We start from the raw sequence: 25,999 nt of genomic DNA on the forward strand, positions 1-25,999 counted from the left end.
GAGGATCTCAAGCACCCTCTCAAATACGCTTTTAATGTATCCCACACCAGTGCACTATTTTGTTCTTGTGAATGCGCTTCTAAAAAGACATCTAGTTGGTCAGGTATTCTGTCACTTCCCGTAAACAATTGCAACCAAAATGGGTGTATCTTAAGAGCTCCCCTCCTTCCCTCCGCCCGTTGATGTAACTGTAAAAGAATCGGACTATGATCCGACACCCCTCTGGGCAAGTGCTCTATAGAAGCCATGCTTGAGAAAATGGCGGGAGATCCCATCACGTAGTCAATGCGAGACAGAGCGTTAAACTGCGGAGTATGGCACGTGTATTCCCTTATTCCCGGGTGGCTCACTCTCCATAGATCCAACCATCCTATCTCCTCTATCATAGATGCTAGCGGAGTGGGGCTCGTGGGGTCCCGGGGGCCCGACCTAGCAGTAAAGCGATCCAACAGAGGGTCTATGGTGAGGTTCAGGTCCCCCATTAGTATAACTCGCGCCTCCTGATAAGTGGATGCGAATGTGATGGCCTCTCTGAGTATACTCATTGAGCCCTGTGGCGGGTTGTAGATACCAATTATGACATAAGGGACAGAGTTTACATTAGCATGAACCAGCACATATCTACCATCAGTATCTATTCTTGTATGTAACGCCTCCCAGCGTAAATTCCTATGTACCAGCAGTGATACTCCCCGTGATGCTGAGGATCTAGTAGCATGCCGCCCCCATTGAATCCAAGATTTACCCAGCATATGCACCTTATCTGCCGTAAGATGCGTTTCCTGAAGGCATATAATATGAGGCATGTGCCTCCGTAGTATAGAAAAGATCACATTTCTCTTACCCGGCGTTCCCATCCCCCTCACATTCCAGGACATAAATTTAAGCGTCGCCATATTCCACTCTATACCATATCTCTATGTGAGGGCACCATCCCCCCACAATCAGCGAGCAGTGATAATGGGACCCTGTTCCCATGTCATCATGTAGCAGGCATGCAAAACCGATTTGAACCTTAAACCAATAACTTTGAACAATTAAGCTCATCAGGAGCTGCTTAAGCCTACAAGGCATAAAAAATGCAAAGTGCATAAAAACGGGGGAAGTTTCCACTGCTTAGGTTAGTAACACAGAGGAATCAAGATAAGCAATAGTACCTTTTCAATGGCTTCACCCATTGTTAAGCTGTATTTCAGCCATATAAGATTCCATGTTCCCTTCCTTATAACTTAGATAAACGTGAGGGTAATTAATCCAGTCATTTAAACTATAACATTTTACTCCTATGCCGCCTCAATATATCTGCCCCTCTCCCCTGATCTTCTTCAAGGTTTAGTACATACATATACTCAGTACATCAAGAACACTTGTGTGTGCGAGATCAAACATCCACTGCATAGGGACCCCTCATAAAATGCATATTGCAATCATGTAAACTCACTGTCCCCTTCATATAAAACGTGGTCTTCAAGTCAGCGTCGAGGAGACCGTCCATGTCTGGTGAGCCACTCATCTGCCGCCTCAGGGGTAGTGAAAAACACTGATCTCTCTCCATCCACAACTCTCAGTCGCGCAGGGTACGCCATAGAATATGGGATCTGACGCTCCCGAAGTCGTCTCTTGACGTGCATGTACGAGGCCCTCTGTCGTTGTAGCTCCGGGGAAAAATCAGGAAAAATGGACACCGTCGTGTTCTCCACTCTAATCACTCCTTTGCGCCTTGCCGCCTGCAGCACCAAATCTCGATCCTTGCAATTTAGCAATCTCGCCAGCAATGGTCTGGGATTTGCCCCGGGTGGTGGTGGTTTCGCTGGCACTCTGTGCGCCCTTTCAACTGCAAAGGCCATTGAAAATACTGTATCCGGAAATAGGTCTTTCAGCCACTTCTCCACAAATTCATCTGGTCTAGGCCCCTCCGACCTTTCAGGGAGGCCTATTATCCTCAGATTATTTCTTCTCAGTCGATTCTCGAGATCATCTGCTTTTTGGCGCCACAACTCCACTTTCCCCGACAGGTCTCTCAGCGTGCGCGGTACTGCTGCCGTCACATCTTCCAGGTCCGAAACCCTTGTCTCCACCTGAGTTACCCGGTCTCTCAGATTATGGAGGTCCTGCCGCATCAGACCGACATCCACCTTCACCTCCTCCACCTTCGTTGTTACCGAGGTACGTGTCTCCAGAATAGCCGCCAGGAGCGTCTCCGTCACCTGCTTCAGCGTTAACTCAGGGGGCACCGCTTCCCCTGCCTCGGCGAGTGCAGCAGGCCGTGTCTCCTGAACATGTGCCGACGAGGACTGCTCCCCCCGGGCGCCATCTTGTCCCGAGTTCCTGGCGAACTCTTTCAGTTTTTCCACCGCTCCCGATGTCTTGGAGGGTCCCATATTTTGTCGAGTGGGTTTCCTACCCTTCTTTCTCAACAGGTAAGGAATTTTGGCTGAAATACTTTCTCCACAGGATGAAATACAGGGTTCAGCACACGGAGCTAAGGTTCAGTGCGACCGCTCACATCCGTGCCTGGCCACGCCCCCCCCAGACAGGCTCTTTTTAAGTGATTTGTATTCAACAGGTCTGGCAGGAATCATGCCTGGTTGTAGCTACTGAAAATGAACCCGATTTTTCAGTTAAATTTGGTTAACTAATTAATTTAGTAGCTAAGGGGGCAATTGCTTTTTCACATAGGGTCAGGTAAGGCTGAACAGAATTTTTCTTTCAATAAATGAAAGTGTTTAAAAGCAGCATTTTGTGTTTTACAGGGCTTAACTTTTGTTAAATATTGAAAGTAGAGCGATGATCTGATACATTCAAGTGTGACAAATATGCAAAAATAGGAGAAATTGGGAAGGTAGCAAATCCTTTTTTACAGCACCATCTCCTAACAGAGACTGTCATCAAATGAAGAGGAAGCAAATGGCACAAGTGTAACGATTTTGACTTTTGTGCCGATTTCACCACTCAACACTTTTGTAAAAGTGTGGGCACCTTCGCTGAATGGGCAGAAACTGGCGTAAATTATGGCTCAAATCTATTCCACCTCATAGCTGCCGTAAATGTGACACACTGGTGCATGGAGTTCCACATACAGAGATGCACCTGTGCCTCTTAATAAATTAGCTGCATTTTACTCCAACTTTCTTTTATATGAAGACTGGCAGATGAGATGTATATTGATGAGTCTCGTAGAGAGATTGCCTTGTGTCACATTCTATAAAAGAACCAGCATATCCCATATGCCAGTCTTCATCCTCCCGCAATGTCTGGCACTGTAAGTGGGGCACTTTTGCTGGCATTGATATACTCGGCTGCTGCAGACCCACATTTTGGAGAAGCGATTCGTTCTTCAGTCAGTGACTAACTGGAAGTACCGCATTTTCTCTTTAAAAGCATACCCAGTGCAGATTCATTTTATATTTTTTCTACATGCGTATATTACCGCAAGTGGTATTTGCACTATAAATACATTCCAGTTAACCCTTACGGACTACTTTTCATAATAGTTTATTCTGTTTGTTGGTTGTAGACTTACTTGAAGTTAACACAACCATTGTTAGTTTGATACATTTTAGTATATTGGTAGTTGCAGTAAATGCAACCAGTGCTGGGAAAAATCCGAAAACTGATTCAGACATTGCTGATAAGTTAGACTATATTGTATGTATTTAGTACAGCGAGGAAGAGAAACATCACGGTTATCAATTTTATTCCTCTTTAGGATCCCTGGGACGCCCCGCATGTTCCTGTGTTGTTCTCCATTTTTTGTGGTGTACTGGTGGCTGTTTCTTACCATCTCAGCAGACAGAGCAGTGATCCCTCTGTCCTCATGTAAGTTAATGAACATTTGCCGTGGTTATCGATTAGAAAAATGATTTATTTTGCTCTCTGTGTTTACTCATACGCTAAGGTGTGTGCCCTCTATTTATCTATGAGACGTTTTATTTCTTAGTCTAGTGGTAAAAATGCATGGGAAAGTGTAACAAAGAGGGGAGGCCGGTGGATTTATAACTGATATTTTTTTTTTTGTTCACCAAAGGTAATGAGTGAATATTTCAAAACCTAATGAGTTTTTGTTTGTAATATTCCTTTAACTGGGATTTTCCCACACTGCTTGCGTTTTTATTTAAGTCTATACACAGTTTTGCCATGGTTTTGCAAAAACCATTAAATTTTTGCTGCGATTTTTCTGTAATTGCAGCAATAAACCACGATTTGACCATACTATGAATATAGACCCCAAGGCCTCATGCACATGACCGTAGTGGTGTGCACGGCTCAGACGGCCACGGAGTGTCACCCGCTTGGACCGCAAGATGCGGCTGTAATAAGGCATGTCCAATCTTTTTGTGATCCAGGCTCCTGGGCAATGCACGGACCGTGGAAACCACGGTCGTGTGCATGGACCCATTTAAATAAATGGGGCCGCAATTCACCCGCAGATTCGCGGGTCAATTGCGGCTGGAAAAATACGTTTGTGTGCATGGGGCCTTAGGCCACTTTTACACGGCAGTATTTTGCTTCAGTATTTGCAAGCCAAAATGAGGAATTGGTCAAAAACACGGTAGAGTTGCAAGTCTTTCCATTATACTTTTTTCTCTGTGTAGGTCCTGGTTTTGGTTGACATATACGGACGCAAAATACTGATCAAAATACAGCCATGTGAACGAGGCCAAACGAACATCTGGCAGTGGTCTCCACTCCATGCTGCCTGACCCAGCGCTTCTCTATTGAATCTTTATGCGTGGCCATATCTTGCTGTGCCCCCTAACCATTTGTATGTTTTGGTTTTCCTGTAACCGCTATTTGTATGTTCTAAGCAAGTGTGTCTGATGTGTCTCTACAGATGGACGCTCATGAAAGTGCAGATAGGATTTTCATATTTGTACCACAGTATATGTGCCAAGAAAAAAATATTTATATCTGATTGAGAACTACATAATGACTTCTTAATTAGTTTCCGTGCCATTAGTATTACTGTAGAAGTCCATTTGTTGTGATTTTAATTCAATCCTTATAATCTGTTGGCAAGACTTTAGGACCATTTACGCGGGTCAGTAATGGCCTAACTAGCGTTTTTATGAAGGCTCGTTCCCGATTATTGGCCTGTGTAGACAGGGCACCGATCAGCTGACAAACTAGCAAACGCTCCTTTTGTCGGCTCATTACATTGTTTGTGCGGCCTATAAAACCTATCCACGTTAACGGAATGTGCTGCCGACAATAATGGAAATTGTTGGGGACCAAATGATCGCATTAACGAATATTTGTCCCCATATGGTAAGTATCTGCCTGTGTAAAAGAGCCTGTTAGCAAGCACCGACTGGCTTGTTATATCACCAATAGGCACTGGTTGTGTGCAGAAATCTGCCCATGTAAACCAGCCTTTACATAAGCGTGGGTAATTGGTTTATACCCAGATAATGAAGGAAACCGTTGTTATATCTGTAAAAGTATTAACATTGTGTTCTTGTTTTTGTATTAGCTCATTGGTGCAATCAAAGCTCTTTACAAACAATGAGGATAAAAATCCCGAGGACCCTCTGTCAGAAGTAAAAGACCCTCTTCCTGAGAAGCTAAGGAATTCTGTTGTAAGTGGAAAGTTAAAAACTAATTTGTATTGCAATACTGCATGTGGTCTCTCTGGGGTCAGCTTCCTCTATACATTAGTGATGTGGGAAGGCATAATACGAAATCTGCATTTCCCTGCCATAACACTGTTTAAAGCAGACCACGGCTCGTTGATCGGCGCTCGTTGCTTCTCTCATTAGTTATGTATGGGGACGAGCGATCGTTACTATGGCCGTTCATCCCCATACATTTCCATCATTTCAGCAGCACATCTCCCTGTTTAAACATGAAGATTTGCAAGCGACCATATTATTGGCTTCGTAAACGAGTCGATCAATGAGCGTTTGCCGTTCATCGTCTGATGGTTGCCCTGTTTACACATGTGAACGCTCGTTTGCCTGATCGTTGGCCCGTGTAAAAGGGCCTTTAGACTTGTAACAATACTACAGTGATCCCGCATGTTTTCCTGAACATCAACCCCTTGACTATAATCCCATAACTGATAAAGCACCAATGAACAGAATCCACCTACTGTCACAAAAAAAAATAGTAAATCATAGTAAACATTGAACGTTTTCAAATGCGCCGTCCTCCATATTTAATAAGGTTTCTTTATTACTTTGCAGAATGAGCGGCTTCAGTCTGACCTAGTGGTCTGTGTGGTCATAGCAGTTCTCTATTTTGCAATTCACGTCAGCACTGTGTTTACAGCATTACAGGTAAAACGTGGACACACACTTTTTTTTTTTTGACATGCAAGTGATGTTGTATTTATTTATGTGTATACGCGTACGTACAATGATGTATTGAAAAATAATAATAATTGTGCGCCCGACTACAGCAAAAAGTATTGTTTTTAACCTTTACATTTGATTGAATCTAAACGGATGTATTCTCACTGTGTTTTGCAGCCTGTTCTGAGTTATGTTCTCTATGCAGTCGTTGGTTCAGTTGGTTTTCTTACTCACTACGTTTTACCACAAGTACGCAAACAGCTTCCCTGGCACTGCTTCTCGCACCCGCTGCTAAAAACAAAGGAATATTATCAATTTGAAGTTCGAAGTAAGTAATTCGAGGGTAATATAACCTTAAAGATCCAGACACAAGCAAACAAAGGGGGAATTTATGAACTTTTCTGCATCAGTTTTCTGGCATAGAAAAGTCCTCAAATGCATCAAGTCAGTATGTAGCAGTAAGTTATGCCCTCTTGTAGCTGGCGTAGATTTTCGTGCCAGGCGTGCACATCTTAATAAATTGGGCACATTTTACTCCAGTTATCTTTCTATTAATACTTGTGTTTGAAATGCCAGTCTTTATAAATCCCCCCCCAGAAAGTTAGGACACAGCAGTAATCAAGAGGTTTAACCCTCATTTTAAGATAAGGGGGGGGGGGACGACATGCAAATGTATTACTTTTCTCCTCCCTGGCCAATTATCAGGGATTTCTGATGGTTGTGCTCGATTTCATTATTTTATCTCCTCACACTATAATTTTACTGAATTATCCAGTAGATCCTCTCCCATTTAAAAGGTGCTTAACAACCTTGCATAGCAATTCCAGGCCTTTCCTGTGCAGATGTGGACATTCTCCGCATGATGAGTCACAGGAGACCCTCAATTACTATATAGATGTGGCTGTGAACGTCTTCCTGACGTTGGTTGCTGTTTTGGTGAGCAGCGGACATAAAGCCCCATTATTTTCTACAATACATTAATGGAATCAGTTGATTTACGGTAAACAATTGATGGCTCATACAACCACATTATATTTCTATACATTTAGAGAAAAAAAATAATTCTCAACCGCATTTATAGCGTATTTGCCTAGTGGTATTTTTCAGTGTGCGGATTTGTTGCAGTAAAAGTTTTTTGTTTTTTTTTCCAATCTCCTTTTCCTAAGATGCTGCTCACATGATGTGGTTTGAAAAGGCTCATGTCTGGCTGCTCTTTGTGGAGAAGAATATTATTTACCCACTCATAGTGCTTAATGAACTCAGCAACGGTGCCAAGGATATAGGTAGCCCTAAGAAACTTGGTGCTGAGTGAGTATAATTGAACATTTTTGTTTATAGCTTGAACTATAATATATAAAAAAAAAAGTCTTCATATGGATGATGGACCAGGGGACATGGGAATCGGCAAGGTGCGTAAAGAATCAACCAAAGCTGTCCCTATATCCAAACCAGTTTGGCCATACATTGCACCTGCTAACTGGCTTTATTGGGCAGCACAGTATAAGGGAAGACTTGACCAACAGTGGTTCTCGATCAATCCATATACGCAATGCTCTACCATATAATCTCTTTAGTTGATCCTTATCCTTCTAAAAGAATACTTTTATTTTCTATACCTTTCTGTTTTGTCTACTTTTTTATCTATTTTTTTTAATCAACAGGATTGGTGCATTGTTGATCACTATTGCTGGAATGAAGCTGCTGCGGTCGTCTTACAGCAGCCCTACCTGTCAGTATGCCACATTCATCTTCACTGTACTCTTCTTCACATTTGATTATAAGGATTGCTCAGAGAAACTCCTTCTAGACCTTTTCTTTATGTCCATCCTCTTCAGCAAGGTATACAGTCAATATATATTTTGTCTTTTCAACTTGAAACATACCATAGTGACAGCTCTTCTTTTTGTATTCTGTATGGTTATATGAATGGAGGCATGTAGTATTAAGTTTCTCCTGCAGTGCCCAAATGTGTAGCCAATCACGTTGTCTGTCCACACATACCTTGAACACGGGAATTTCTGTGCAGAAATTTCACAGTGTATTATTGTCGGTTCAAAGAGAATGAGATTTGAACAAATCTCATCCACACGGTGTGGAAAAAATGTAGCTAAAAAGACATTCAGAAATGGACCTGAAATGCGTATTCTTAATTTGCAGCATGTCAATTTCTCTAGCTATAAGGGTATGTGCACACGCTAGCTGCCTTTTACGTCTGTAATGACAGACTGTTTTCAGGAGAAAACGGCTCCGTCGTTTCAGACGTAAAAGCTCCTCCTCGCGTTATGCGAGGCGTCTTTGACGGCCGTAAACTTGAGCTGTTCTTCATTGAATTAAATGAAAAACGGCACAGATTACGTCCAAAGAAGTGTCCTGCACTTCTTTGCCGAGGCAGTCATTTTACGCGTCGTCAAACGACGACGCGTAAATGACAGGTCGTCTGCACAGTACGTCGGCAAACCCATTCAAATGAATGGGCAGATGTTTGCCGACGTATTGGAGCCCTATTTTCAGACCTAAAACGAGGCATAATACGCCTCGTTTACGCATGAAAATAAGTCGTGTGAACCCAGCCTTAGGGGGGATTCACACGAACGTGTATTCGGTCCGTGCGGGCCGCGTGGTTTTCACGCGCCACGCAAAGACCAATACAAGTCTATGGGGCAGTACAGACAGTCCGTGCTTTTTGCGCAGCGTTTGTCAGCTGCGCAAAAAACGCGACATGTTCAATATCTCCGCGTATTTCGCGCATCACGCACCCATTGAAGTCAATGGGTGCGTGAAAACCACGCAGGTCGCACGGAAGCACTTCCGTGCGAACCAACTGAAACAGCGCACCAGCTGTCAAAAGGATGAATGTAAACAGAAAAGCACCACAAATGGAGTGTCTTTTTAGATGAGCGAACCCGGACAACCGAACCGAACTTCACCGGGTTCGGCCGAACCCGCCGAAAAAAATTTCCGGTACGCAACGTCAGGAGATAGTCACTGTCCAGGGTGCTGAAAGAGTTAAACTGTTTCAGCACCATGGACAGTGACTTCCGATCCCAATATACATGAACCTGTAAAAAAAAAACGAAGTTCTGACTTACCGATAACTCCCGGCTTCTTCCTCCAGTCTGACCTCCCGGGATGACAATTCAGTCCAAGTGACAGCTCCAGCCAATCACAGGCCAAGCACAGGCTGCAGCGGTCACATGGACTGCCGCGTCATCCAGGGAGGTGGGGCCAGATGTTGAGAGGCGCGTCACCAAGGACGCGTCACCAAGGCAACGGCCGGGAGAGAAGTTCTCGGTATGTACGAACTTTTTCTTTTTTTTTTTAACAGGTTTCTCGATATTGTGTTCGCCATTCACTGTCGAGGGTGCTGAAAGAGTTACTGCCGATCAGTTAGCTCTTTCAGCACCTTGGACAGTGACGGGCGTCGACTAGCCTCATCTCTATGATGGCGGCTGCGCGAAAATCACGCAGCCGCGCATCATACACGGATGACACACGCAGCTGTCAAATGTTTTTTGCGCGCGCAAAACGCAGCGTTGTTTGCGCGCGCAAAAACGCAACGTTCGTCTGAATCTGCCCTTACACTGCGGACGGAAATTCTGCAGCATTTATGCTATGTGTGGATGTACCCTTCTAATTGACTGGATTTTCCGCCGTCGTTGAAAGACCAATCCCTAGGTTTTCTACATTTGTCACTGCTGAGACAATTTTCACAAATGCAAAACCTGAATTATATTTAAAAAAAAAACATACCCATATTATTTGCTAACATAGACATTTGGCACATTGTGAAAATGCCACCCAGCACTTTACATTAATGGGCACCTTCATGCAATTTTGCATCAAAATGTAACGTGTTGTAAAAAATACATAATTCATGTTTGGGGCTAAAAGTCTGACCCAAGCGGAACCAGCATATGTAGAGCTCATACATACCACCTATGTCTACATGCACTGCAGAAATCTGCACATAATCACCAGAAATGAAGAGACCAAAATCTGTGCGATCCATAAGCCAGTAAACGTTTGAGTCGCAGAGTCAACAAATGGTCTGATTAGGCTCAGGGCGTGATCAGATGTGTAAGTGCTTTTTTTTCTCACCCCTGTAGTAGGGAAAAAATAAAGACCCCCTTAGTTTGACAGCGCACATGTCCTCTCTTATTGGTAAGGAGGGAGATAACATAAAGAAAAGTTATACCCTGCCTTGGGTCATTGGAGATTGTACAGGGGGACAGATGACCGTATCAGGCTGTGATCTTTCTTCATGATGTCACTTGCAGCTCCCCCCCCCCCCCCCCCACCTTGCAGTGACTCATAACCAGGAAGTGAAACTTTTCATGCTGCTTTTAGACTTTTAAACAAGTGCTGCACCCTGAATGTTGCGTCTAGAAAATTAAAGCTCGTCTCATACTATTTGAAAGATAAGATGCTAGACTTTAATATGATACCAAGATGTAAGCTCTAGTCCCTATATTCTAGAAGTAGGCTTTTTAAGTCATGATGTATTACATATGTCCTTGGCAGTAAAAGTCTTGACATCTCAAAATTGCTCATGAAAAAATGTACTTTGTGGTTATAGCTGCTTAAGCACTGTGTAACTGGTTAACATTTATTGTTAAAGTATTCACTTAGGGACATAGTACCATGGGTATGGACCGCTGTCACTAGGAGGCTGACACAAGGTAAATATAAAAAAATGTGTGGCTCTGCCCAGTGGGCTATACCATCTGCTGAGCTGCGGGCAATTCTGCTAGATTTAAAAATTTTGTTTTATGTATTTTTAGTTTTTCAGTTGTTGTAGGGTGTGAGTCCCTTGTGTGTTCCACATGCTGATTTCACCTGCGGGTGCTGGGTGGAAGGAATTCACGCTTTTTCAGTGGATAACTGTCATTTTGGCGGATGCTATTCCCACCTCAGTGGATGCCCACCTATCTGGTGGATGGTCCCCACCTTGTTGACCTATTATTACCTCACTGGAGTTTGAGGATGCCGGACAGCCACACTAAGTGTGTGCATTTTACGAAGAGGTGACCGGCTGCGCCTGTAGACGACTGATGGGTAAGTTCTCCACCCCCGCCATTGGGAGCTGTTGTGGTGCTGGAGCATTCAGACTGTCAGCAGACTGTGCGGCATTATAGATAGAGTTTTATTCTGAGGTGTTGTTCTTACAAATGTGTTTTCTAACACTTCTGTGCTGGCAGACATATTTCAGCATGATCATTTTTTTATAGAAGCCGCGCTGTCCCGCTGGAGGCGGCGTTAATTTAGGCCCTGGGTTTGGTTCTCTGCTAGGCCGCAAGCTGGCCACGCCCCCTCATGCTCCTGCCCGTTTTCGTGTTCGGTTTGGTCACCAGGTGGGACCTGACTCGCATGCCTGCCCTGTTCAACCAGCGCGGCGCAGGTTTTTTTTGGCTTTAGGGGAGGGGTTATTCTGTTCTCAGACGCTTCCCTCTGTCACCGGTAGTGAATGCCATAGTACACTGAGCAGTGTATAGAAGGGCTGGAAACATTCCTACTTCACGGGGGATTCAGCACCTGGGGGGTCTGGTAGGATAGCCATTGGCTATAGTGTCCTTGTTTTTTTTTTTGTTTTTTTTTTTTAAAGGTTCAATATGTCTTCAAAGGGAAAAGCTCCGAAGACCCCAAATCACCACTCCCCCTGCCATTGTAACGCACATTGCATGTACGTAGTGCAGTACTAAGTTTCCACATGGGCAGGCTGACCCAGTCTGTGTTCAATGCCCTCCGTCTAAACCACTAAAGGATTCCTCAGCTCCCACCGGTGAGTGAGCATATTACCCCCCCCAATGGATGCCTTCCAGGAGACATGGCTCAAACGTTGATGACTCCTCAGTGCGGGGGGTTTTGTCGCCAGGCTATAAAAGTGGTGTTCTCACCCTCCCGAGCGTTTTTTCCTGTCCATGCCCCCTCGGTGCCCTTCCAGGGCCCATGGCTTTTCTCAAGCCGTTCAAAGACTCCTCCATCAAGGAGTAATTTTCCCAGTACCAACTCTAGAACTGTTCAAAGGATTTTATTTAAACCTTTTCACAGTACAAAAGAAGGACGGATCTCTTCGACCTATTTTAGATCTAAAACGTCTCAATCGCTATATGAAGATTCGAAGGTTTCGCATGGAGTCTCTACGATAGGTGGTTGCTGTCTTGGAGGTCGACTAGTTCCTGTCTTCAATAGACATCAAGGATGCTTATCTACATTCCCATTGCTCAAGTACATCAGTGTTTCCTGCGCTTTGAAGTTGGGTTCCGAGCATTTACATTGTGTGGCCCTCCCTTTCAGACTGGCCACGGCTCCAAGGGTCTTCACCAAAGTCATGGCGGCGTTCATGGCTCTCCTCAGTTCCAGGGGATAGCGCTTATCCCATACTTGGACGATCTTCTGGTAAAGGCACCTTTTAAATAGGACAACTTGCACAGCCTCCACTTTAAACTGGATTGTCTTTGCATCCTTTGGCTGTCAGGGCATGCTGGGAGTTGTATTTTCTCCACAGCTGGCATGCCGAAGGTTGCTGACCCACTGTCCTAAACCTTCTCATCCACGTGAACTTGCCTTACATTGCTTGGATGTCGTTAGAGCCCCTCTGGTCTACATTGCAGCTACGAAGTCCTACCGAAAGTTGGACTTCCTATTTTTTGCTCCTGAGGGTAGGAAACCTCTTTTCTGGGTCGTTGCTCATTCTATCAGGGTAGTTGGGGGGCCTGTTGGGTGGTGCAGCATCAGGCTTCTGCCCTTCAGGTCTGTAAAACCGCCACGTGGACCTCGTTACATACTTCAAGGTTTCACCGGATCCATTATTTGGCCTCTGCCGATGCCAGTTTGGGCCAGATGGTGTTGCAAGCAGCCGTGGTTTAGGCTGCTCACATGGCTGTGATTCTTTTTTTCCCACCCTAAGGGACTGCTTTAGGGCGTGCCATGGTACTGTGTCCCCCAGTGAATACTTTAACAAGAAAACAGGATTTTTATACTTGCCAGTAAAATCCCTTTGTCAAATTCACTGGGGGACACCGGTCCCGCCCTATTTCTGTATTACATTTTTGGGCTTCTTGAGGTTGCTTTTCTCATTGGAAACATAATGTGTTAAACCTTCTCTGCTCTCCTACTGCTCTGAAAAGTGGAGTGCTCAGCAGAGGGTATAGCCCACTGGGTGGAGCCACTTTTTATTTTATTTTTTTAATTAACCTAGTGTCAGCGGCCTATACCCATGGTACTGCGTACCCCAGTAAATTCAGCGAGAAATCTGGTAAGTACAAAAATCCTGTTATTCTTGGTTGTCCTGTCGAGTCTTGCCTATTTACTGTAAGTGTCTTGTACTTGTGTGGTGAACTTTTAGAAGGCAATATTAATGGCTTTGTTTAATGACACCTCTTTACTCTGTTACAGCTTTGGGAGCTATTTTACAAGTTACGCTTTGTCTACACATACATTGCTCCATGGCAGATTACATGGGGATCAGCATTCCACGCCTTTGCCCAGCCCTTCGCTGTACCTCGTATCCTTTATAACTTCAACAATCCCCAAAAATTTTGCGCCAAGCAATTCGCTTTTATATGGTTCCTGTTGCCAACATTTTCTGCAGTTCTTATGGGGCTCACTGTTTAATCAAATGGTCTTCTTCCTTAACCACCATCTTAAGATTCTGCTATGCTGTTTGTCCAGGCAATTGTGTCAGCTTTATTTTCAACCCCTCTGAATCCTTTTCTTGGGAGTGCAATATTCATCACTTCTTATGTGAGGCCTGTAAAGTTCTGGGAAAGAGACTACAAGTAAGTAATGAAAAATTATCCATTTGCTCCATTACCCTGCCATCCTTGCCATATTTGTGAATGTTCACAAGATTTGACTTGGTGTAATGCTTCATTCATGCTCTTGTTTTATGGCCCCTAGATCAGCGATAACACTACATACCCTATAATAGATATTTTTTTCCAGTGTTGAGGTTCCTAAGGCCCCATGCACTCGATTGTATATTTCATCCGTAATTACGGACCCATTCATTTCTATTGGCCACGGAAACCTTTCAGTATTTTTACAGATGGGTGTCCATGCTGAAAAAAAATGATAGAACCTGTCCTATTCTTATCCTTAATTACGGTATGGGCTCTCTCATGGAAGCCTTTGTCAAAAAAAGTTTTTATATAACCTCTTCCTGACGTTTTACGTACATGTACGTCATAGTCAGGAGGGGGAACTTTGGAGCGGGCTCTGTGTGTTTTGGAAGAGATGAAAGGTGGTTTGTGTATTACAGCTGACACCCTTTTCTAACGGCCAAGATTGGAGATCATTTAGATCCAGGCCATTTAACCACTAAAAGGGACTGCGGCAACTAGTGGGACTAAAAAAAAAAATGATTCATAAAGTTTATAAGAATAAGATTTGTATTTCTGCATCCGTAAGAATCCGAAAAATACTAGAATTGCTGTATTTTTGTTTGTTTTTTGGTCAACTCGAATCCCATATTTTTTTTAATAAAAAGTAATGTTGTGGGTCTCAGAATATGGCGACTCATATACATATATTTTGTAAAAGTAGTAAAACATAAAAAAAAAAAAACACTATATACATTTGGTATTGCTGTAATCGTACTGACCTGCAGAATAAAGTTAACGTGTCCGTTTCACTGCGCATTGAACGCTGTAAAAGCAAAACCCCAAAAAATAAAATGGCTGCGATGGGAGGGGCTTATAATTTTGCTTTTATTGTACAGCAGAATTTTTTTTCTCGTTGAAAGTTCTTAAAAAAATAAATAAAATGTGTTTGTATATTCGACATTTGCAGTGACGTTTGTTCATGATACTCTGTTCTCTTCTGATTTTAAAATTATTTTTTACGGTTTGTCAACTGTCTTACAGCACGAAGCGCGTGGATCACTCAAATACAAGGCTGGCCTCTCAACTCGATCGGAATCCAGGTGTGCAATTACTTTGAAAAAAATGAACTATAATGATTGCCTTCACATAGTAGATATTAGTAACTCAAAGATAATCCAGTCAAGGGGGCAAATGCATAACCTGAAATTCCTGGTCCCTCATGTGAAATCTGTAACAGGAACCCCCAATTCTACATGCAACAGACCATACTGATCTATAATGTAGCAGCAGATCCCCTTGGGCCTCCTCAGGTGCCAGTTCCAGGTGCAATTGCAAGTCTTATGCCTGTGTTAATGCATTTGTTGAGGTCACTGCACTGGAATATTGCTTACTGTGAAGTCACAGAACATGAATAATGCACGCAGTGATATCCTACCACAAAGATAGACAATAAGGTTACAATACAGACCTAATCGACACATTGATATTTCTGTCAGAAATAAGACGGTGCTGTCGCAGGTAAGAGTTAGTGCAGGTAAAAAGAGGAAGCCTCCAGCTCACCTTGTATGCAGACTTGCACTGCTGGTCGAGCTCGGGTCCTCTTGTCGGCACACGATCAGAGGTAGAAGCAGAGAACAGAAATTGGATTCAGTGCTGATGTGGGTAAAAAGGAAACTTTTTCCAAGTTTTATTTGATTGTTTAAAAACAAAATCGGCAGGATAGTATCCTAGTACAGAGGGAGGTTCAATGGAATGGATTGCCTACACGTTTCAGACGCCTCCTGCGTCCTTACTCATGGCTTATGCTAAGAGTACTAGTGCACACAGTGATGTCACAGCACAAGGGTAATGACCTATGTAATGTAGATAGAATACTAATCAGTGATGTTATAGTACAGGGAGAATGCACGTCGTTATGTCACAACACAGAAATAATGGCCTTGTGAGTTCATGGAAGATGCACACAGTGATATGACCGTATAGGATTATAGCACACACAAAAGAGATGTCCCAGTACACGGCTAATGGTCGCAGTGAAGTCCCAGTACACGGCTAATGGTCGCAGTGAAGTCCCAGTACACGGCTAATGGTCGCAGTGAAGTCCCAGTACACGGCTAATGGTCGCAGTGAAGTCCCAGTACACGGCTAATGGTCGCAGTGAAGTCCCAGTACACGGCTAATGGTCGCAGTGAAGTCCCAGTACACGGCTAATGGTCGCAGTGAAGTCCCAGTACACGGCTAATGGTCGCAGTGAAGTCCCAGTACACGGCTAATGGTCGCAGTGAAGCCCCAGTACACGGCTAATGGTCGCAGTGAAGCCCCAGTACACGGCGAATGGTCGCAGTGAAGTCCCAGTACACGGCGAATGGTCGCAGTGAAGTCCCAGTACACGGCGAATGGTCGCAGTGAAGTCTCTCGTATGCAGAACGGCCATTAGCGCTATAGGACTCTATAGTACCGGCGACCGTTCTGCATACAGCAGCCTTTGAGATGAGCGGGATTCTCTCTCTAACTGCAAAGTTATGAGCAGCCGGCAGCACAGACTTTATACACCGTGCTGCTGCTACAAGCAAGATAGCTCATACAAGTACATGGTTGATCCATCGCTGTCGATGGTTTGTCAAAGTAAATGGGGGGGGGGGGGGTCCATGTAATATGAGACCTTCACAAATATGTGAAATTTACTAATAAGTGAAGCTTGGTATACATTCCTTATTGGTTTCATACAATAGGTTGCCAGTTGAGTTTAGGCAGATAACTTGTAGTTTCTTTTAATTATTGAGATTTGTGTTGGCAAGTTTATTTTAGGTGTCCCTTTTTGTCTTGCTCTATAGGGTCAGACGACAATAATCTGAACTCGATATTTTATGAGCACCTGACGCGCTCATTACAGCACAGTCTTTGTGGAGACCTTCTTCTTGGCCGCTGGGGCAATTACAATACAGGAGACTGTTTTATTCTTGCCTCTGATTATCTCAATGCTCTTGTTCACCTCATCGAAATTGGAAATGGACTTGTCACCTTTCAGCTACGAGGCTTGGAATTCAGAGGTACACATTTGTTGACCGCTTCCTGTTGCAGCATTGCCATGTCAGCCCCATGTCACTTATTGCTACACACATTTTCTTTTTTAGAAAAACAAATGACAAAGTTGCACTAAACACTAGAATAAATTTTAGTAAAAATAAAAAAAAGTCTTCAAAGCTTTCCATAAGAAAAATGTGTCAATGTTCTGAACTTTGCAAAAGGATTTGGAACGTTATGGTGGCACATTAGGGTTTGGAACTGATAGCAGTGTCCTACAACTGATGCACGTATTACAATTTTTCTTCTCCAATTTTAATATTTTTAGGCACCTACTGCCAACAACGGGAAGTAGAAGCTATCACAGAGGGGGTTGAAGAGGATGAGGGATTTTGTTGCTGTGAACCTGGACATGTTCCCCACATGCTCTCTTTCAATGCTGCTTTTGGACAGCGATGGCTTGCATGGGAAGTCTTGGTGACAAAGTATGTTTTAGAGGGTTACAGCATTACAGATAACAGTGCAGCCTCCATGCTTCAAGTTTTTGACCTTCGTCGGATTCTAACTACCTACTATGTTAAGGTATGGAAAGTGTACAGTTGTGGTGAAAGTGGAGGTTTAATGTCTTAATTTGAAATATCTTAAAAAGGGGATATGGACTTTAGAAATGCTGCTGCCTGGAGGATTGGGATGTGTAAGCAGATATGGTAATATAGGTTAATTGGTGTCTGTATTTTCTTCTAGGGCATTATCTACTATGTGACAACTTCTGCAAAACTGGAGGAGTGGTTGGCTAATGAAACTATGCAGGAAGGACTCAGACCATGTTCAGATCACTGCTATGTGGATGTAGACCCTACATTTAATCCAAACATTGATGAAGACTATGACCTTCGCTTGGCTGGCATTTCAAGAGAGAGCTTCTGTGCAAGCTATCTGAACTGGATCAAGTACTGTTCCTCCCGCAGAGAGAAGGTGAATATAGGGAAAAAAAAATAATTTAATGCATTTATAAATATAAGCAGCTAAGATTACTCTAGCCTTAAACAGAATTCCCCTAATAGTTGAATTTTTCTTTTTACTTGTGTAATCTTTAACAGTAGTATATCCATAGGATATACAAAACCTTATGCTGGATTTAAAGGAGCTGTCCACGATTATAAAAAAGGGGTCTGCTGCTTTTCCAGAAACTAACAGAATCTTGTGCACGTGTTGTGTCTGGTATCGCAGCTCATTGTCATTCAAGTGGAGACTCTGCTGCATTACCAGACAAAGCCCATGGACAAGAGTGGCGCTGTTACTGGGGAAAAAACAGACCCTTTTTTTCTAATACCGTGCAGTCTAGCCTTACAATTTTATTTTTTTTCATTATTATTGCTGTTAACTTGGGTACAAGGGTAGGCTCAATCGCCAACTCCCAGCAGGATGTAGACAAGCAAAATGCTACATGGAGGAAGGTTACACAGGTGCAAAATACTGATCAAGAACGACTCCCACACCTTACAATTCATAAGGTGAGTGGGTGCTTAGTATTATCATTGCACACAGATAAAACTTATCCGTGTGACTGGCACCCTTGTATATGTGTAGTGCACCATGCCGGCTTGCAGCCTATTAATCACGCCCATACTATTAGTGCTGGGGAGCCTGCCTAATCTATCTAGGTGCACCACACGAAGTACTGACACCCCACTATCTTCCTGCACTAAAAAGCCTCGCTGCATCCTGAAAAAATATACATGATAAACATGAGGTATTAGTTGGTATTTTGGCCTAAATATGCCAGCTCGCAAACCCGCCTCAAAGGTCTTCATCGTCTTGCGAGTCCCTACACTCAAATTACAAACCAGAGAAAAAGCGACTTATATTTACAAAAAATTGCAATAAAAAAAAAAAACATACTTACTGATACAAGGGCAGGCTCAATCACCAGCTCCCAACAGGATGCAGACAAGCACAATGCTACATGGAGGAAGGTTACACAGGTGAAAAATACTGATAAACACCTGGTGTGGGAGTTGATATAATCAGTATTTTGCACCTGTGTAACCTTCCTCCATGTAGCATTACGTTTCTCTGCATCCTGCTTGGAGCTGGTAGTTGAGCCTGCCCTTGTATCGGTAAGTATAGCCTTTTGTTTTTCTGTGATTTTATAAGTAAATGTCCCTTTTTCTGTGGTTTTCAACTTTGGTACAAGAATAGTTATCAAGTGCATGATATGTAATGTGTGCTGTTTTATTTTTCCTCTTCAGACAAGTTTTTATTCTATTTTTTTTATTTCTTCTGTGAATGGGATTCATTTAATACGGAAAATTAAATTTTCGTATTTTGTATTCATTGGTTTTCTTTCAGCCAATTGAAGCAGAGAAAGATTCCCCTCTGGTGACGCTTTGTTATGGACTTTGTATTTTGGGGAGAAGAGCACTCGGGACAGCTTCTCATCATATGTCTAGGTAGAGTCGACTGATTTTTCTTGAATTAGAACTGCTCCAAGCAGGAAAAAGTTATGCATTTCTCATACCGTGATTGCTGATTCTTTTCCTAATTCAGTAATGGTACATTCAAGTGTAACTCGCACAGTGCCTACTCAACACATTCTACTACCATTCTTGCTGTATTGTTTGATGCCTGCAACTAGCTGCCCTTCAGCCTTTAGGATCGTGTTACAGCGGCCAGTACTGGCCGTAAAAACGAGCGTCGATCAACTAGACCGCTCGCTGATCCGCGCTCGTTTCTCCTTTCACAAGGAGCGATGATCAGTAATGTATGGGGATGAGGGATCATTGCCACGATCGTTCATCCTCCTGCATTTCCATCATGTCGGCAGCACATCTCCCTGTTTACACAGGGAGATGTTCTGCTGACGAGGATAATGTTTTGTGCAGCAGAAACGATATGATCAGCCGATTAACGAGCGTTTCCTGGTGCATCAGCTGATCGTTGCCCTGTTTACAGGGCAATGATTGGGATTGAGCATTCATATGAAAGTTCATTTGCCCGATCATTGTCCCGTCTAAAATGGTCTTTAACCTGTTTTAACCGTTCTTTGCTTTTAAACTTATGAAATTGCTTTATATTTTATTTTTTTCTCCCCTTTTTAGTAATTTGGAGTCTTTTCTCTACGGTCTACATGCCTTGTTTAAGGGAGATTTCCGCATCTCCTCCATCCGTGATGAGTGGATTTTTGCAGATATGGAATTACTCAGAAAAGTAGTAGTCCCTGGAATCCGGATGTCACTGAAACTTCACCAGGTTTGTGTGGAGGGTTTCCTGTATGCATAACCGATTACTTAACGATTTTATATACACTCTAGGTAGCTAAGGCTACAATGTATTTATAGGTAAATCATGAAAGGTGTGCAGATATATAGGTGATGCTTGTCCTAATACTTTTTAGTCATTATTATTTTCTTAATTTCGCAGATACCATCAACTTTCTGTAAGGCTATTTTGTCTCCTGTTTAAGAATATATAATATATTTTGTCTAATTGCAATTTCTAAGGCCTCATGCACACGGCCGTACCCGTAATCACGGTCCGTGATTACGGGCATGGCTGGCGGCCGCGGGCAATTTCGGCCCGTGCGCCTATATAAAGTACGGGAGCACGGTCCGTAAAAAAGCCAAAGATAGGACATGTCCTATCTTTTCCGGAGGCTTTCTATGGGCCAGAACCCTTCCTGCAAAAATATGGGAAGGTGTACGTGGTCAATAGAAATGAACGGGTCCGTAATCACAGACCGTAATTACGGTCTGCAATTAGGCCCCATGCACACGACCGTAGATTTAGTCGAAGTAAAATAGTTGAGGGTAAACTAGGAAAGCCCCCCCCCCCCCCTCACAACACCCTTCCTTTTTTCCTGATTGAACTTGAGGGACTTTTTGCTTACCATACGAGCTATGTATTTTGCCTTTTTGAAGGTTGCTGATTAATGTTTTTCATCTACTCTTTGATTCTCCACTTTAGGATCACTTTACATCTCCAGATGAGTATGATGACCCTGCAGTGTTGTATGAAGCCATCATGTCTCATGAGCAAAATTTAGTAATTGCCCATGAGGGAGATCCAGCATGGAGAAGTGCAGTTCTCTCAAACTCTCCTTCACTGCTTGCCCTGCGCCATGTCATGGATGATGGAACTAACGAGTACAAGATTATTATGTTAAATAAACGCTATCTCAGTTTCCGAGTAATCAAGGTGACTCTTAAAAATTAAACAATTCATGGCTTATTTTGTACATTCTTGTAACACGCAGATACCTCTGCTAGTTATAAATGTCGTTAATAAAAGTGAATTTTCCTTTTTCTAACAGGTAAATAAAGAATGTGTTCGTGGACTGTGGGCTGGTCAACAGCAGGAACTAGTTTTTCTCCGGAACCGCAACCCAGAGAGAGGAAGCATCCAAAATGCTAAACAGGCTCTCCGGAACATGATCAACTCGTCTTGTGACCAGCCTATTGGATATCCCATCTATGTGTCCCCACTTACAACGTCCTACTCTGACAGCCATGATCAGCTCAAAGAAATTCTTGGAGGGCCTATAAGTGTGGCAAATATCAGGAACTTTGTTGTTTCTACATGGCACAGGTAAAGGGAATCAGATTTATAAGCTTGACTTAGGGAAAGCATTGAAATAATTATAGAGGATGTGTCGGCTCTCATGAAATGTCTCTTTTAGTAAATACTTGCATTTTTCACAAGTTAAACTGTTAGAACTCTGCGCCATCTGTACCATTCCTGTGTTATTCCTCCTGGAAATGTATGAATAAATTGATAATGGGTGTCTCCATTTTCCCTGTCTATGTGGCGTGTCCCTAAACTCTGACATTGTTCATTGTGCAGGCCATGTCCGAGTGTGTAGAGACACACCATATTGACAAGGTGGGAATGGTAGCACCCAGTTGTCCGTTATTCATTTCCAGGAGGAATGACCGAGGGAAGGGCACTGTGAAGAGTTCAAAAACATGGTCCTGGAATTATTTTATGGAAATACAAGTATTTACTAAAACAGACATGTCAGGAGAGCTGACAGAACCTCTTTAAGTGTGTATACTTTACAGTTTCTTTTATCTGGACTTCTCTGTTCGTTTCTAGGTTAAGGAAAGGTTGCGGAGCAGGATGTAATAGTGGTGGAAACATAGAGGACTCTGATGCTGGAGGCGGGACCTCCATAAATAGTAACAACCCTTCTAATGCAAATGATGCTCAAAGCAGTGTATCACAAGGGGGAATTCCTGGGGGTACAGGACATGTACAGACTTCACGCCTTCAACCTCCAGGAGTCCCTCATCTATCAACACTAGGTAAGGATTTTGACTCTCTCTCTATTTTGAGATGCAGTTTATCACAAAAAAATCATTTGCATTTAGGAAAGCGGCAGCAAGAGTTCCTCTATTCATTCTTTCATATAGTTGAAGTACATACATTTTTATATTTCTCGCTAAAGTATTCACTGGGGGACACCGTACTATGGGTTTAGGCCGCTGTCACTAGGAGGCTGACACTAAGTAAATATAAAAAGAGGTGTGGTTCCGCCCAGTAGGCTATACCCTCTGCTGATCACTCAGCTCCTCAGTTTTAGCCTAGTGTCTGCCTCCTGTGGACATGTCCTGCACTCAGGCAATTCAGCTAGATTTTTTGTTTGATTTATTTTAGGTGCAGGGTGCCAGTCCCTCGTGTGTTCCACTTGGTGACACCACTGCGGGCACTGGGCAGAAAGAAATCCCACTTTTTCAGTGGAGGCCTGCCATTTTGGCGGGCGCTCTTCCCACCTCAGTGGATACCCACCTCTCTGGTGGATGTTCCCTGCTTTTACAACTGCGTTTTTGAAGTTCAAAGGTTTCTTTGATTGTTATTCAGAGCATGATTAATGCCCGGAATCCTCAATCCCAAAGGATTTACCATTGCACTTGGTTGACTTATTTTAGGTGGTGTGAATCCCATAAGTTCCAACCCGTTCATTTTTCCACCCTGTTAAGTCTGCCTTTCCGCCAGGTTGGTTTGGATCAGGGACACAGATTGGCTACTCTAAAGGGGCAGGTTTCAGCCCTAGCTATTCTTTTCCAACGCATTTTGGCTTTCTGCACTCCAATTAAGACTTTTTTTTAGCAGGGAGTTGCACATTGCTCCTCATCATTGGTCCCCTCTGGAACCTTGGAATCTCAATCTTGTCTTTGACGCTCTCCAGGCCGCACCCTTTGAACTTTTGCGGGTAGTTTCTCTGAGGATGTTATCCTGGAAGATAATTTTCCATGTGGCGATGTCCTCTCTCAGTTTTTCATAGGAATGAGTTAAGTTGGTGCTACGTCCGGTGCCATCCTTCCTTCCTAAGGTGGTTTCCTCCTTCCGTTTTTATTAGGACATTGTCCTTCCTTAGTTTTGTCCTAGACCTTCTCATCCACTTGTACGTGCCTTACTTTGTTTGGATGTCCTTCAAGCCCTTCGGGTCTACATTGCAGCTACGAAGTCCCTCCGGAAGTCTGACTCCCTATTAGTTCTTCCTGAGGGCCCTCATATGGGTGGCCTGGCCTCAAAGGCCACCACTGCTAGCTGGATACGTATGGGCGTTAAAAGGGCCTATGTTGCTGAGTGTAGGGAACCTCCCTTCCGGGTCACAGCTCATTCTACCAGGGCAGTTGGGGCTTCCTGGGCGTTGCGGCGTCAGGCTTCTTCCCTTCAGGTCTGTAAAGCCACCATCTGGTCCTCGTTACATACCTTCTCAAGGTTTTACCGGATCCATTCTTTGGCCTCTGCCAATGCCAGTTTGGGTCGGATGGTGTTGCAAGCAGCTGTGGTTTAGGCTGCTCGCATGGCTATGATATTTTTTTTTCACACTAAGAGATTGCTTTGGGACATCCCATGGTACTGTGCACCCCAGTGAATACTTTTTACGAGAAAACCGGATTAAAATCCCTTTCTCGTTGCATTCACTGGGGGACACAGATCCCTCCCTATTTCTTTGTTACATTTTTGAGCTTCTTGAGGTTGCTTTTCTCATTGGAAAAATAATGTTAAACCTTCTCTGCTCTCCTGCTGCTCTTGGTACAAACGGAGGAGCTCCGTGCTCAGTAGGGGTTACTGGCCACTGGGCGGAGCCACATTTTTTTTTTTATATATATATATATATATATTGACCTTGTGTCAACCTCCTAGTGACAGCGACCTATACCCATGGTACTGTGTCCCCCAGTAAATACAACGAGAAAGGGATTTAACTGGTAAGTACAAAAATCCTGTTTTTTTTTCCTTAATGGTAGAAAACTAAAATTATATGAAAAGTAGAATACTGACAATTTTTAATATGATAATTTAAACTAGGATAGTGCAAAGGGAGGATGCGGCACATATATGATAATGCCAGATCTACACTCTCTTGTGAACATCTGTCACTCACTTAGAATAGGAGTGGTGAGTAATCCTCTTCTTCTCCAGCTCTTTTGATACCATCTGCCAGGATGATAAATATGGCAGTTCGGGCACAGCAGTGAATCATAGATTATTGGGTTGTTATATAATCTTGCATTTGGGGATTTGGCCAGAGAGGCTTTGCTAGGAGACTTTTTAAGTCTCTCTCGGTCTTTCATTGCTTTCATTTCTTTTCTGTTTCACATGCATATTTTAATCTGTTTTCTAAAAACCCCCTAAAATGTATATAGGTTTTTAACTTTCGAAGACCATCTGTATTTATGCTTGTATGATCTTTATTTGTTTTAGGAACCAGCCACAGTTCTCACTCAATGCAATCAAGCCTTGTCAGACATTCCCCTGCTCGTGGCTCTGTAGCTAGTCAATCATCTTATTGCTACAACAGCCGTCACTCATCACTCCGGACATCCAACACAGGATTTGTGCCTTGCAGGCGATCCTCTACCAGCCAGATCTCTCTCCGTAATCTCCCAACATCCATCCAGTCTCGTTTGTCCATGGCAAACCAAGCAGACCCTACAAGCCAGTCGGTTGTGATTGGCCTTCCTTCCTCTAGCAGCTCCAGCCAGAGTATACCTGCATGCAAGCGGCACACTTTAGTGGGGTTTTTGGGAACTGAAGGGGCAAATAATCTTATTGAAACGCAGTCATGTGGCAATTCAAGTCCAGCAACACATTCGAGAGCCAAAAAGGAAGACGTCATGTACAGAGTACAGGTTAGGAGACTTATTGAATATTACTGTTCTTTGTGTCACACATGTATGCGTGTGATATATCATTCTGCTTAAAGGGGTTTTCTGGGACTTTTATATTGATGGCCTATTTTTAGGATTGGTCATTAATATCAGATCAGTGGGGGTCCGACTCCCGGCACCACCTCCCATCAGTTAAATGAAGGGACTGCGGCAATGAACGCTGTGGCCTCTTCAGTTTACCAGGCACAATGCAGTATATTTCCGTTGTGGCTGTGCCTGGGATTGCAGGTCACTCCCATGCAAATGAATGGGACCAGATCTGCAATCCTGGGCACAGCTGCTAAGGAAGTGTACGGAGCTGTGCCAGGTAGGCAGTGAAGAGGCCCGTCAGGCCCCCACCGATGTGATATTAATGACCTATGCTAAGGATAGGCTATCAATGTAAAAGTTCTGAAATACCCATTTAAGGCCAGGTCCACGTACACAATTTTGATGCAGTTTTTATGGCATTTTTTTTCAGCCAAAGCCAGAAGTGGATCCAAAGAAGGAAAGGTATAAAGAAAAGACTGACGCATCTCCTTTCTCTTGTGTCAACATCTGTTCCAAAAACTGCCAGACAAACTGCATCAAAATGTTGTGTGTGATCCTGGCCTAACTGCTCCTGTGTTGGTTTTAGAGTGTTGGCAGCTACCAAGGTGTCCCCATTAGTCTTTATCATGCGGTCCAGCACTTGTCCTGT

At 43.4% G+C, this 25,999-nt stretch overlaps 1 protein-coding gene across 8 annotated transcripts in view; it reads left to right on the forward strand.

The window, feature by feature from the left end:
- The window catches only part of PCNX1 (pecanex 1), a 111,133-nt gene that overhangs the window by 79,278 nt on the left and 5,856 nt on the right, over window positions 1-25,999 (forward strand). For all 8 annotated transcript variants that reach the window (XM_075843972.1, XM_075843966.1, XM_075843967.1 and 5 more), the window contains 18 exons: window positions 3,710-3,819; window positions 5,474-5,579; window positions 6,186-6,278; window positions 6,471-6,621; window positions 7,460-7,601; window positions 7,955-8,132; window positions 13,689-13,797; window positions 13,942-14,071; window positions 15,158-15,216; window positions 16,951-17,166; window positions 17,469-17,722; window positions 17,885-18,115; window positions 19,493-19,593; window positions 20,242-20,392; window positions 21,107-21,337; window positions 21,453-21,727; window positions 22,235-22,443; window positions 24,854-25,281. In XM_075843972.1, coding sequence (XP_075700087.1) covers window positions 3,710-3,819; window positions 5,474-5,579; window positions 6,186-6,278; window positions 6,471-6,621; window positions 7,460-7,601; window positions 7,955-8,132; window positions 13,689-13,797; window positions 13,942-14,071; window positions 15,158-15,216; window positions 16,951-17,166; window positions 17,469-17,722; window positions 17,885-18,115; window positions 19,493-19,593; window positions 20,242-20,392; window positions 21,107-21,337; window positions 21,453-21,727; window positions 22,235-22,443; window positions 24,854-25,281 — 3,174 coding nt within the window. The remainder of the gene's footprint in view (window positions 1-3,709; window positions 3,820-5,473; window positions 5,580-6,185; window positions 6,279-6,470; window positions 6,622-7,459; window positions 7,602-7,954; window positions 8,133-13,688; window positions 13,798-13,941; window positions 14,072-15,157; window positions 15,217-16,950; window positions 17,167-17,468; window positions 17,723-17,884; window positions 18,116-19,492; window positions 19,594-20,241; window positions 20,393-21,106; window positions 21,338-21,452; window positions 21,728-22,234; window positions 22,444-24,853; window positions 25,282-25,999) is intronic.

This window comes from Rhinoderma darwinii, chromosome 12 (genome assembly GCF_050947455.1).
Source record: "Rhinoderma darwinii isolate aRhiDar2 chromosome 12, aRhiDar2.hap1, whole genome shotgun sequence".
NCBI classification, from domain to species: Eukaryota; Metazoa; Chordata; class Amphibia; order Anura; family Rhinodermatidae; genus Rhinoderma; species Rhinoderma darwinii.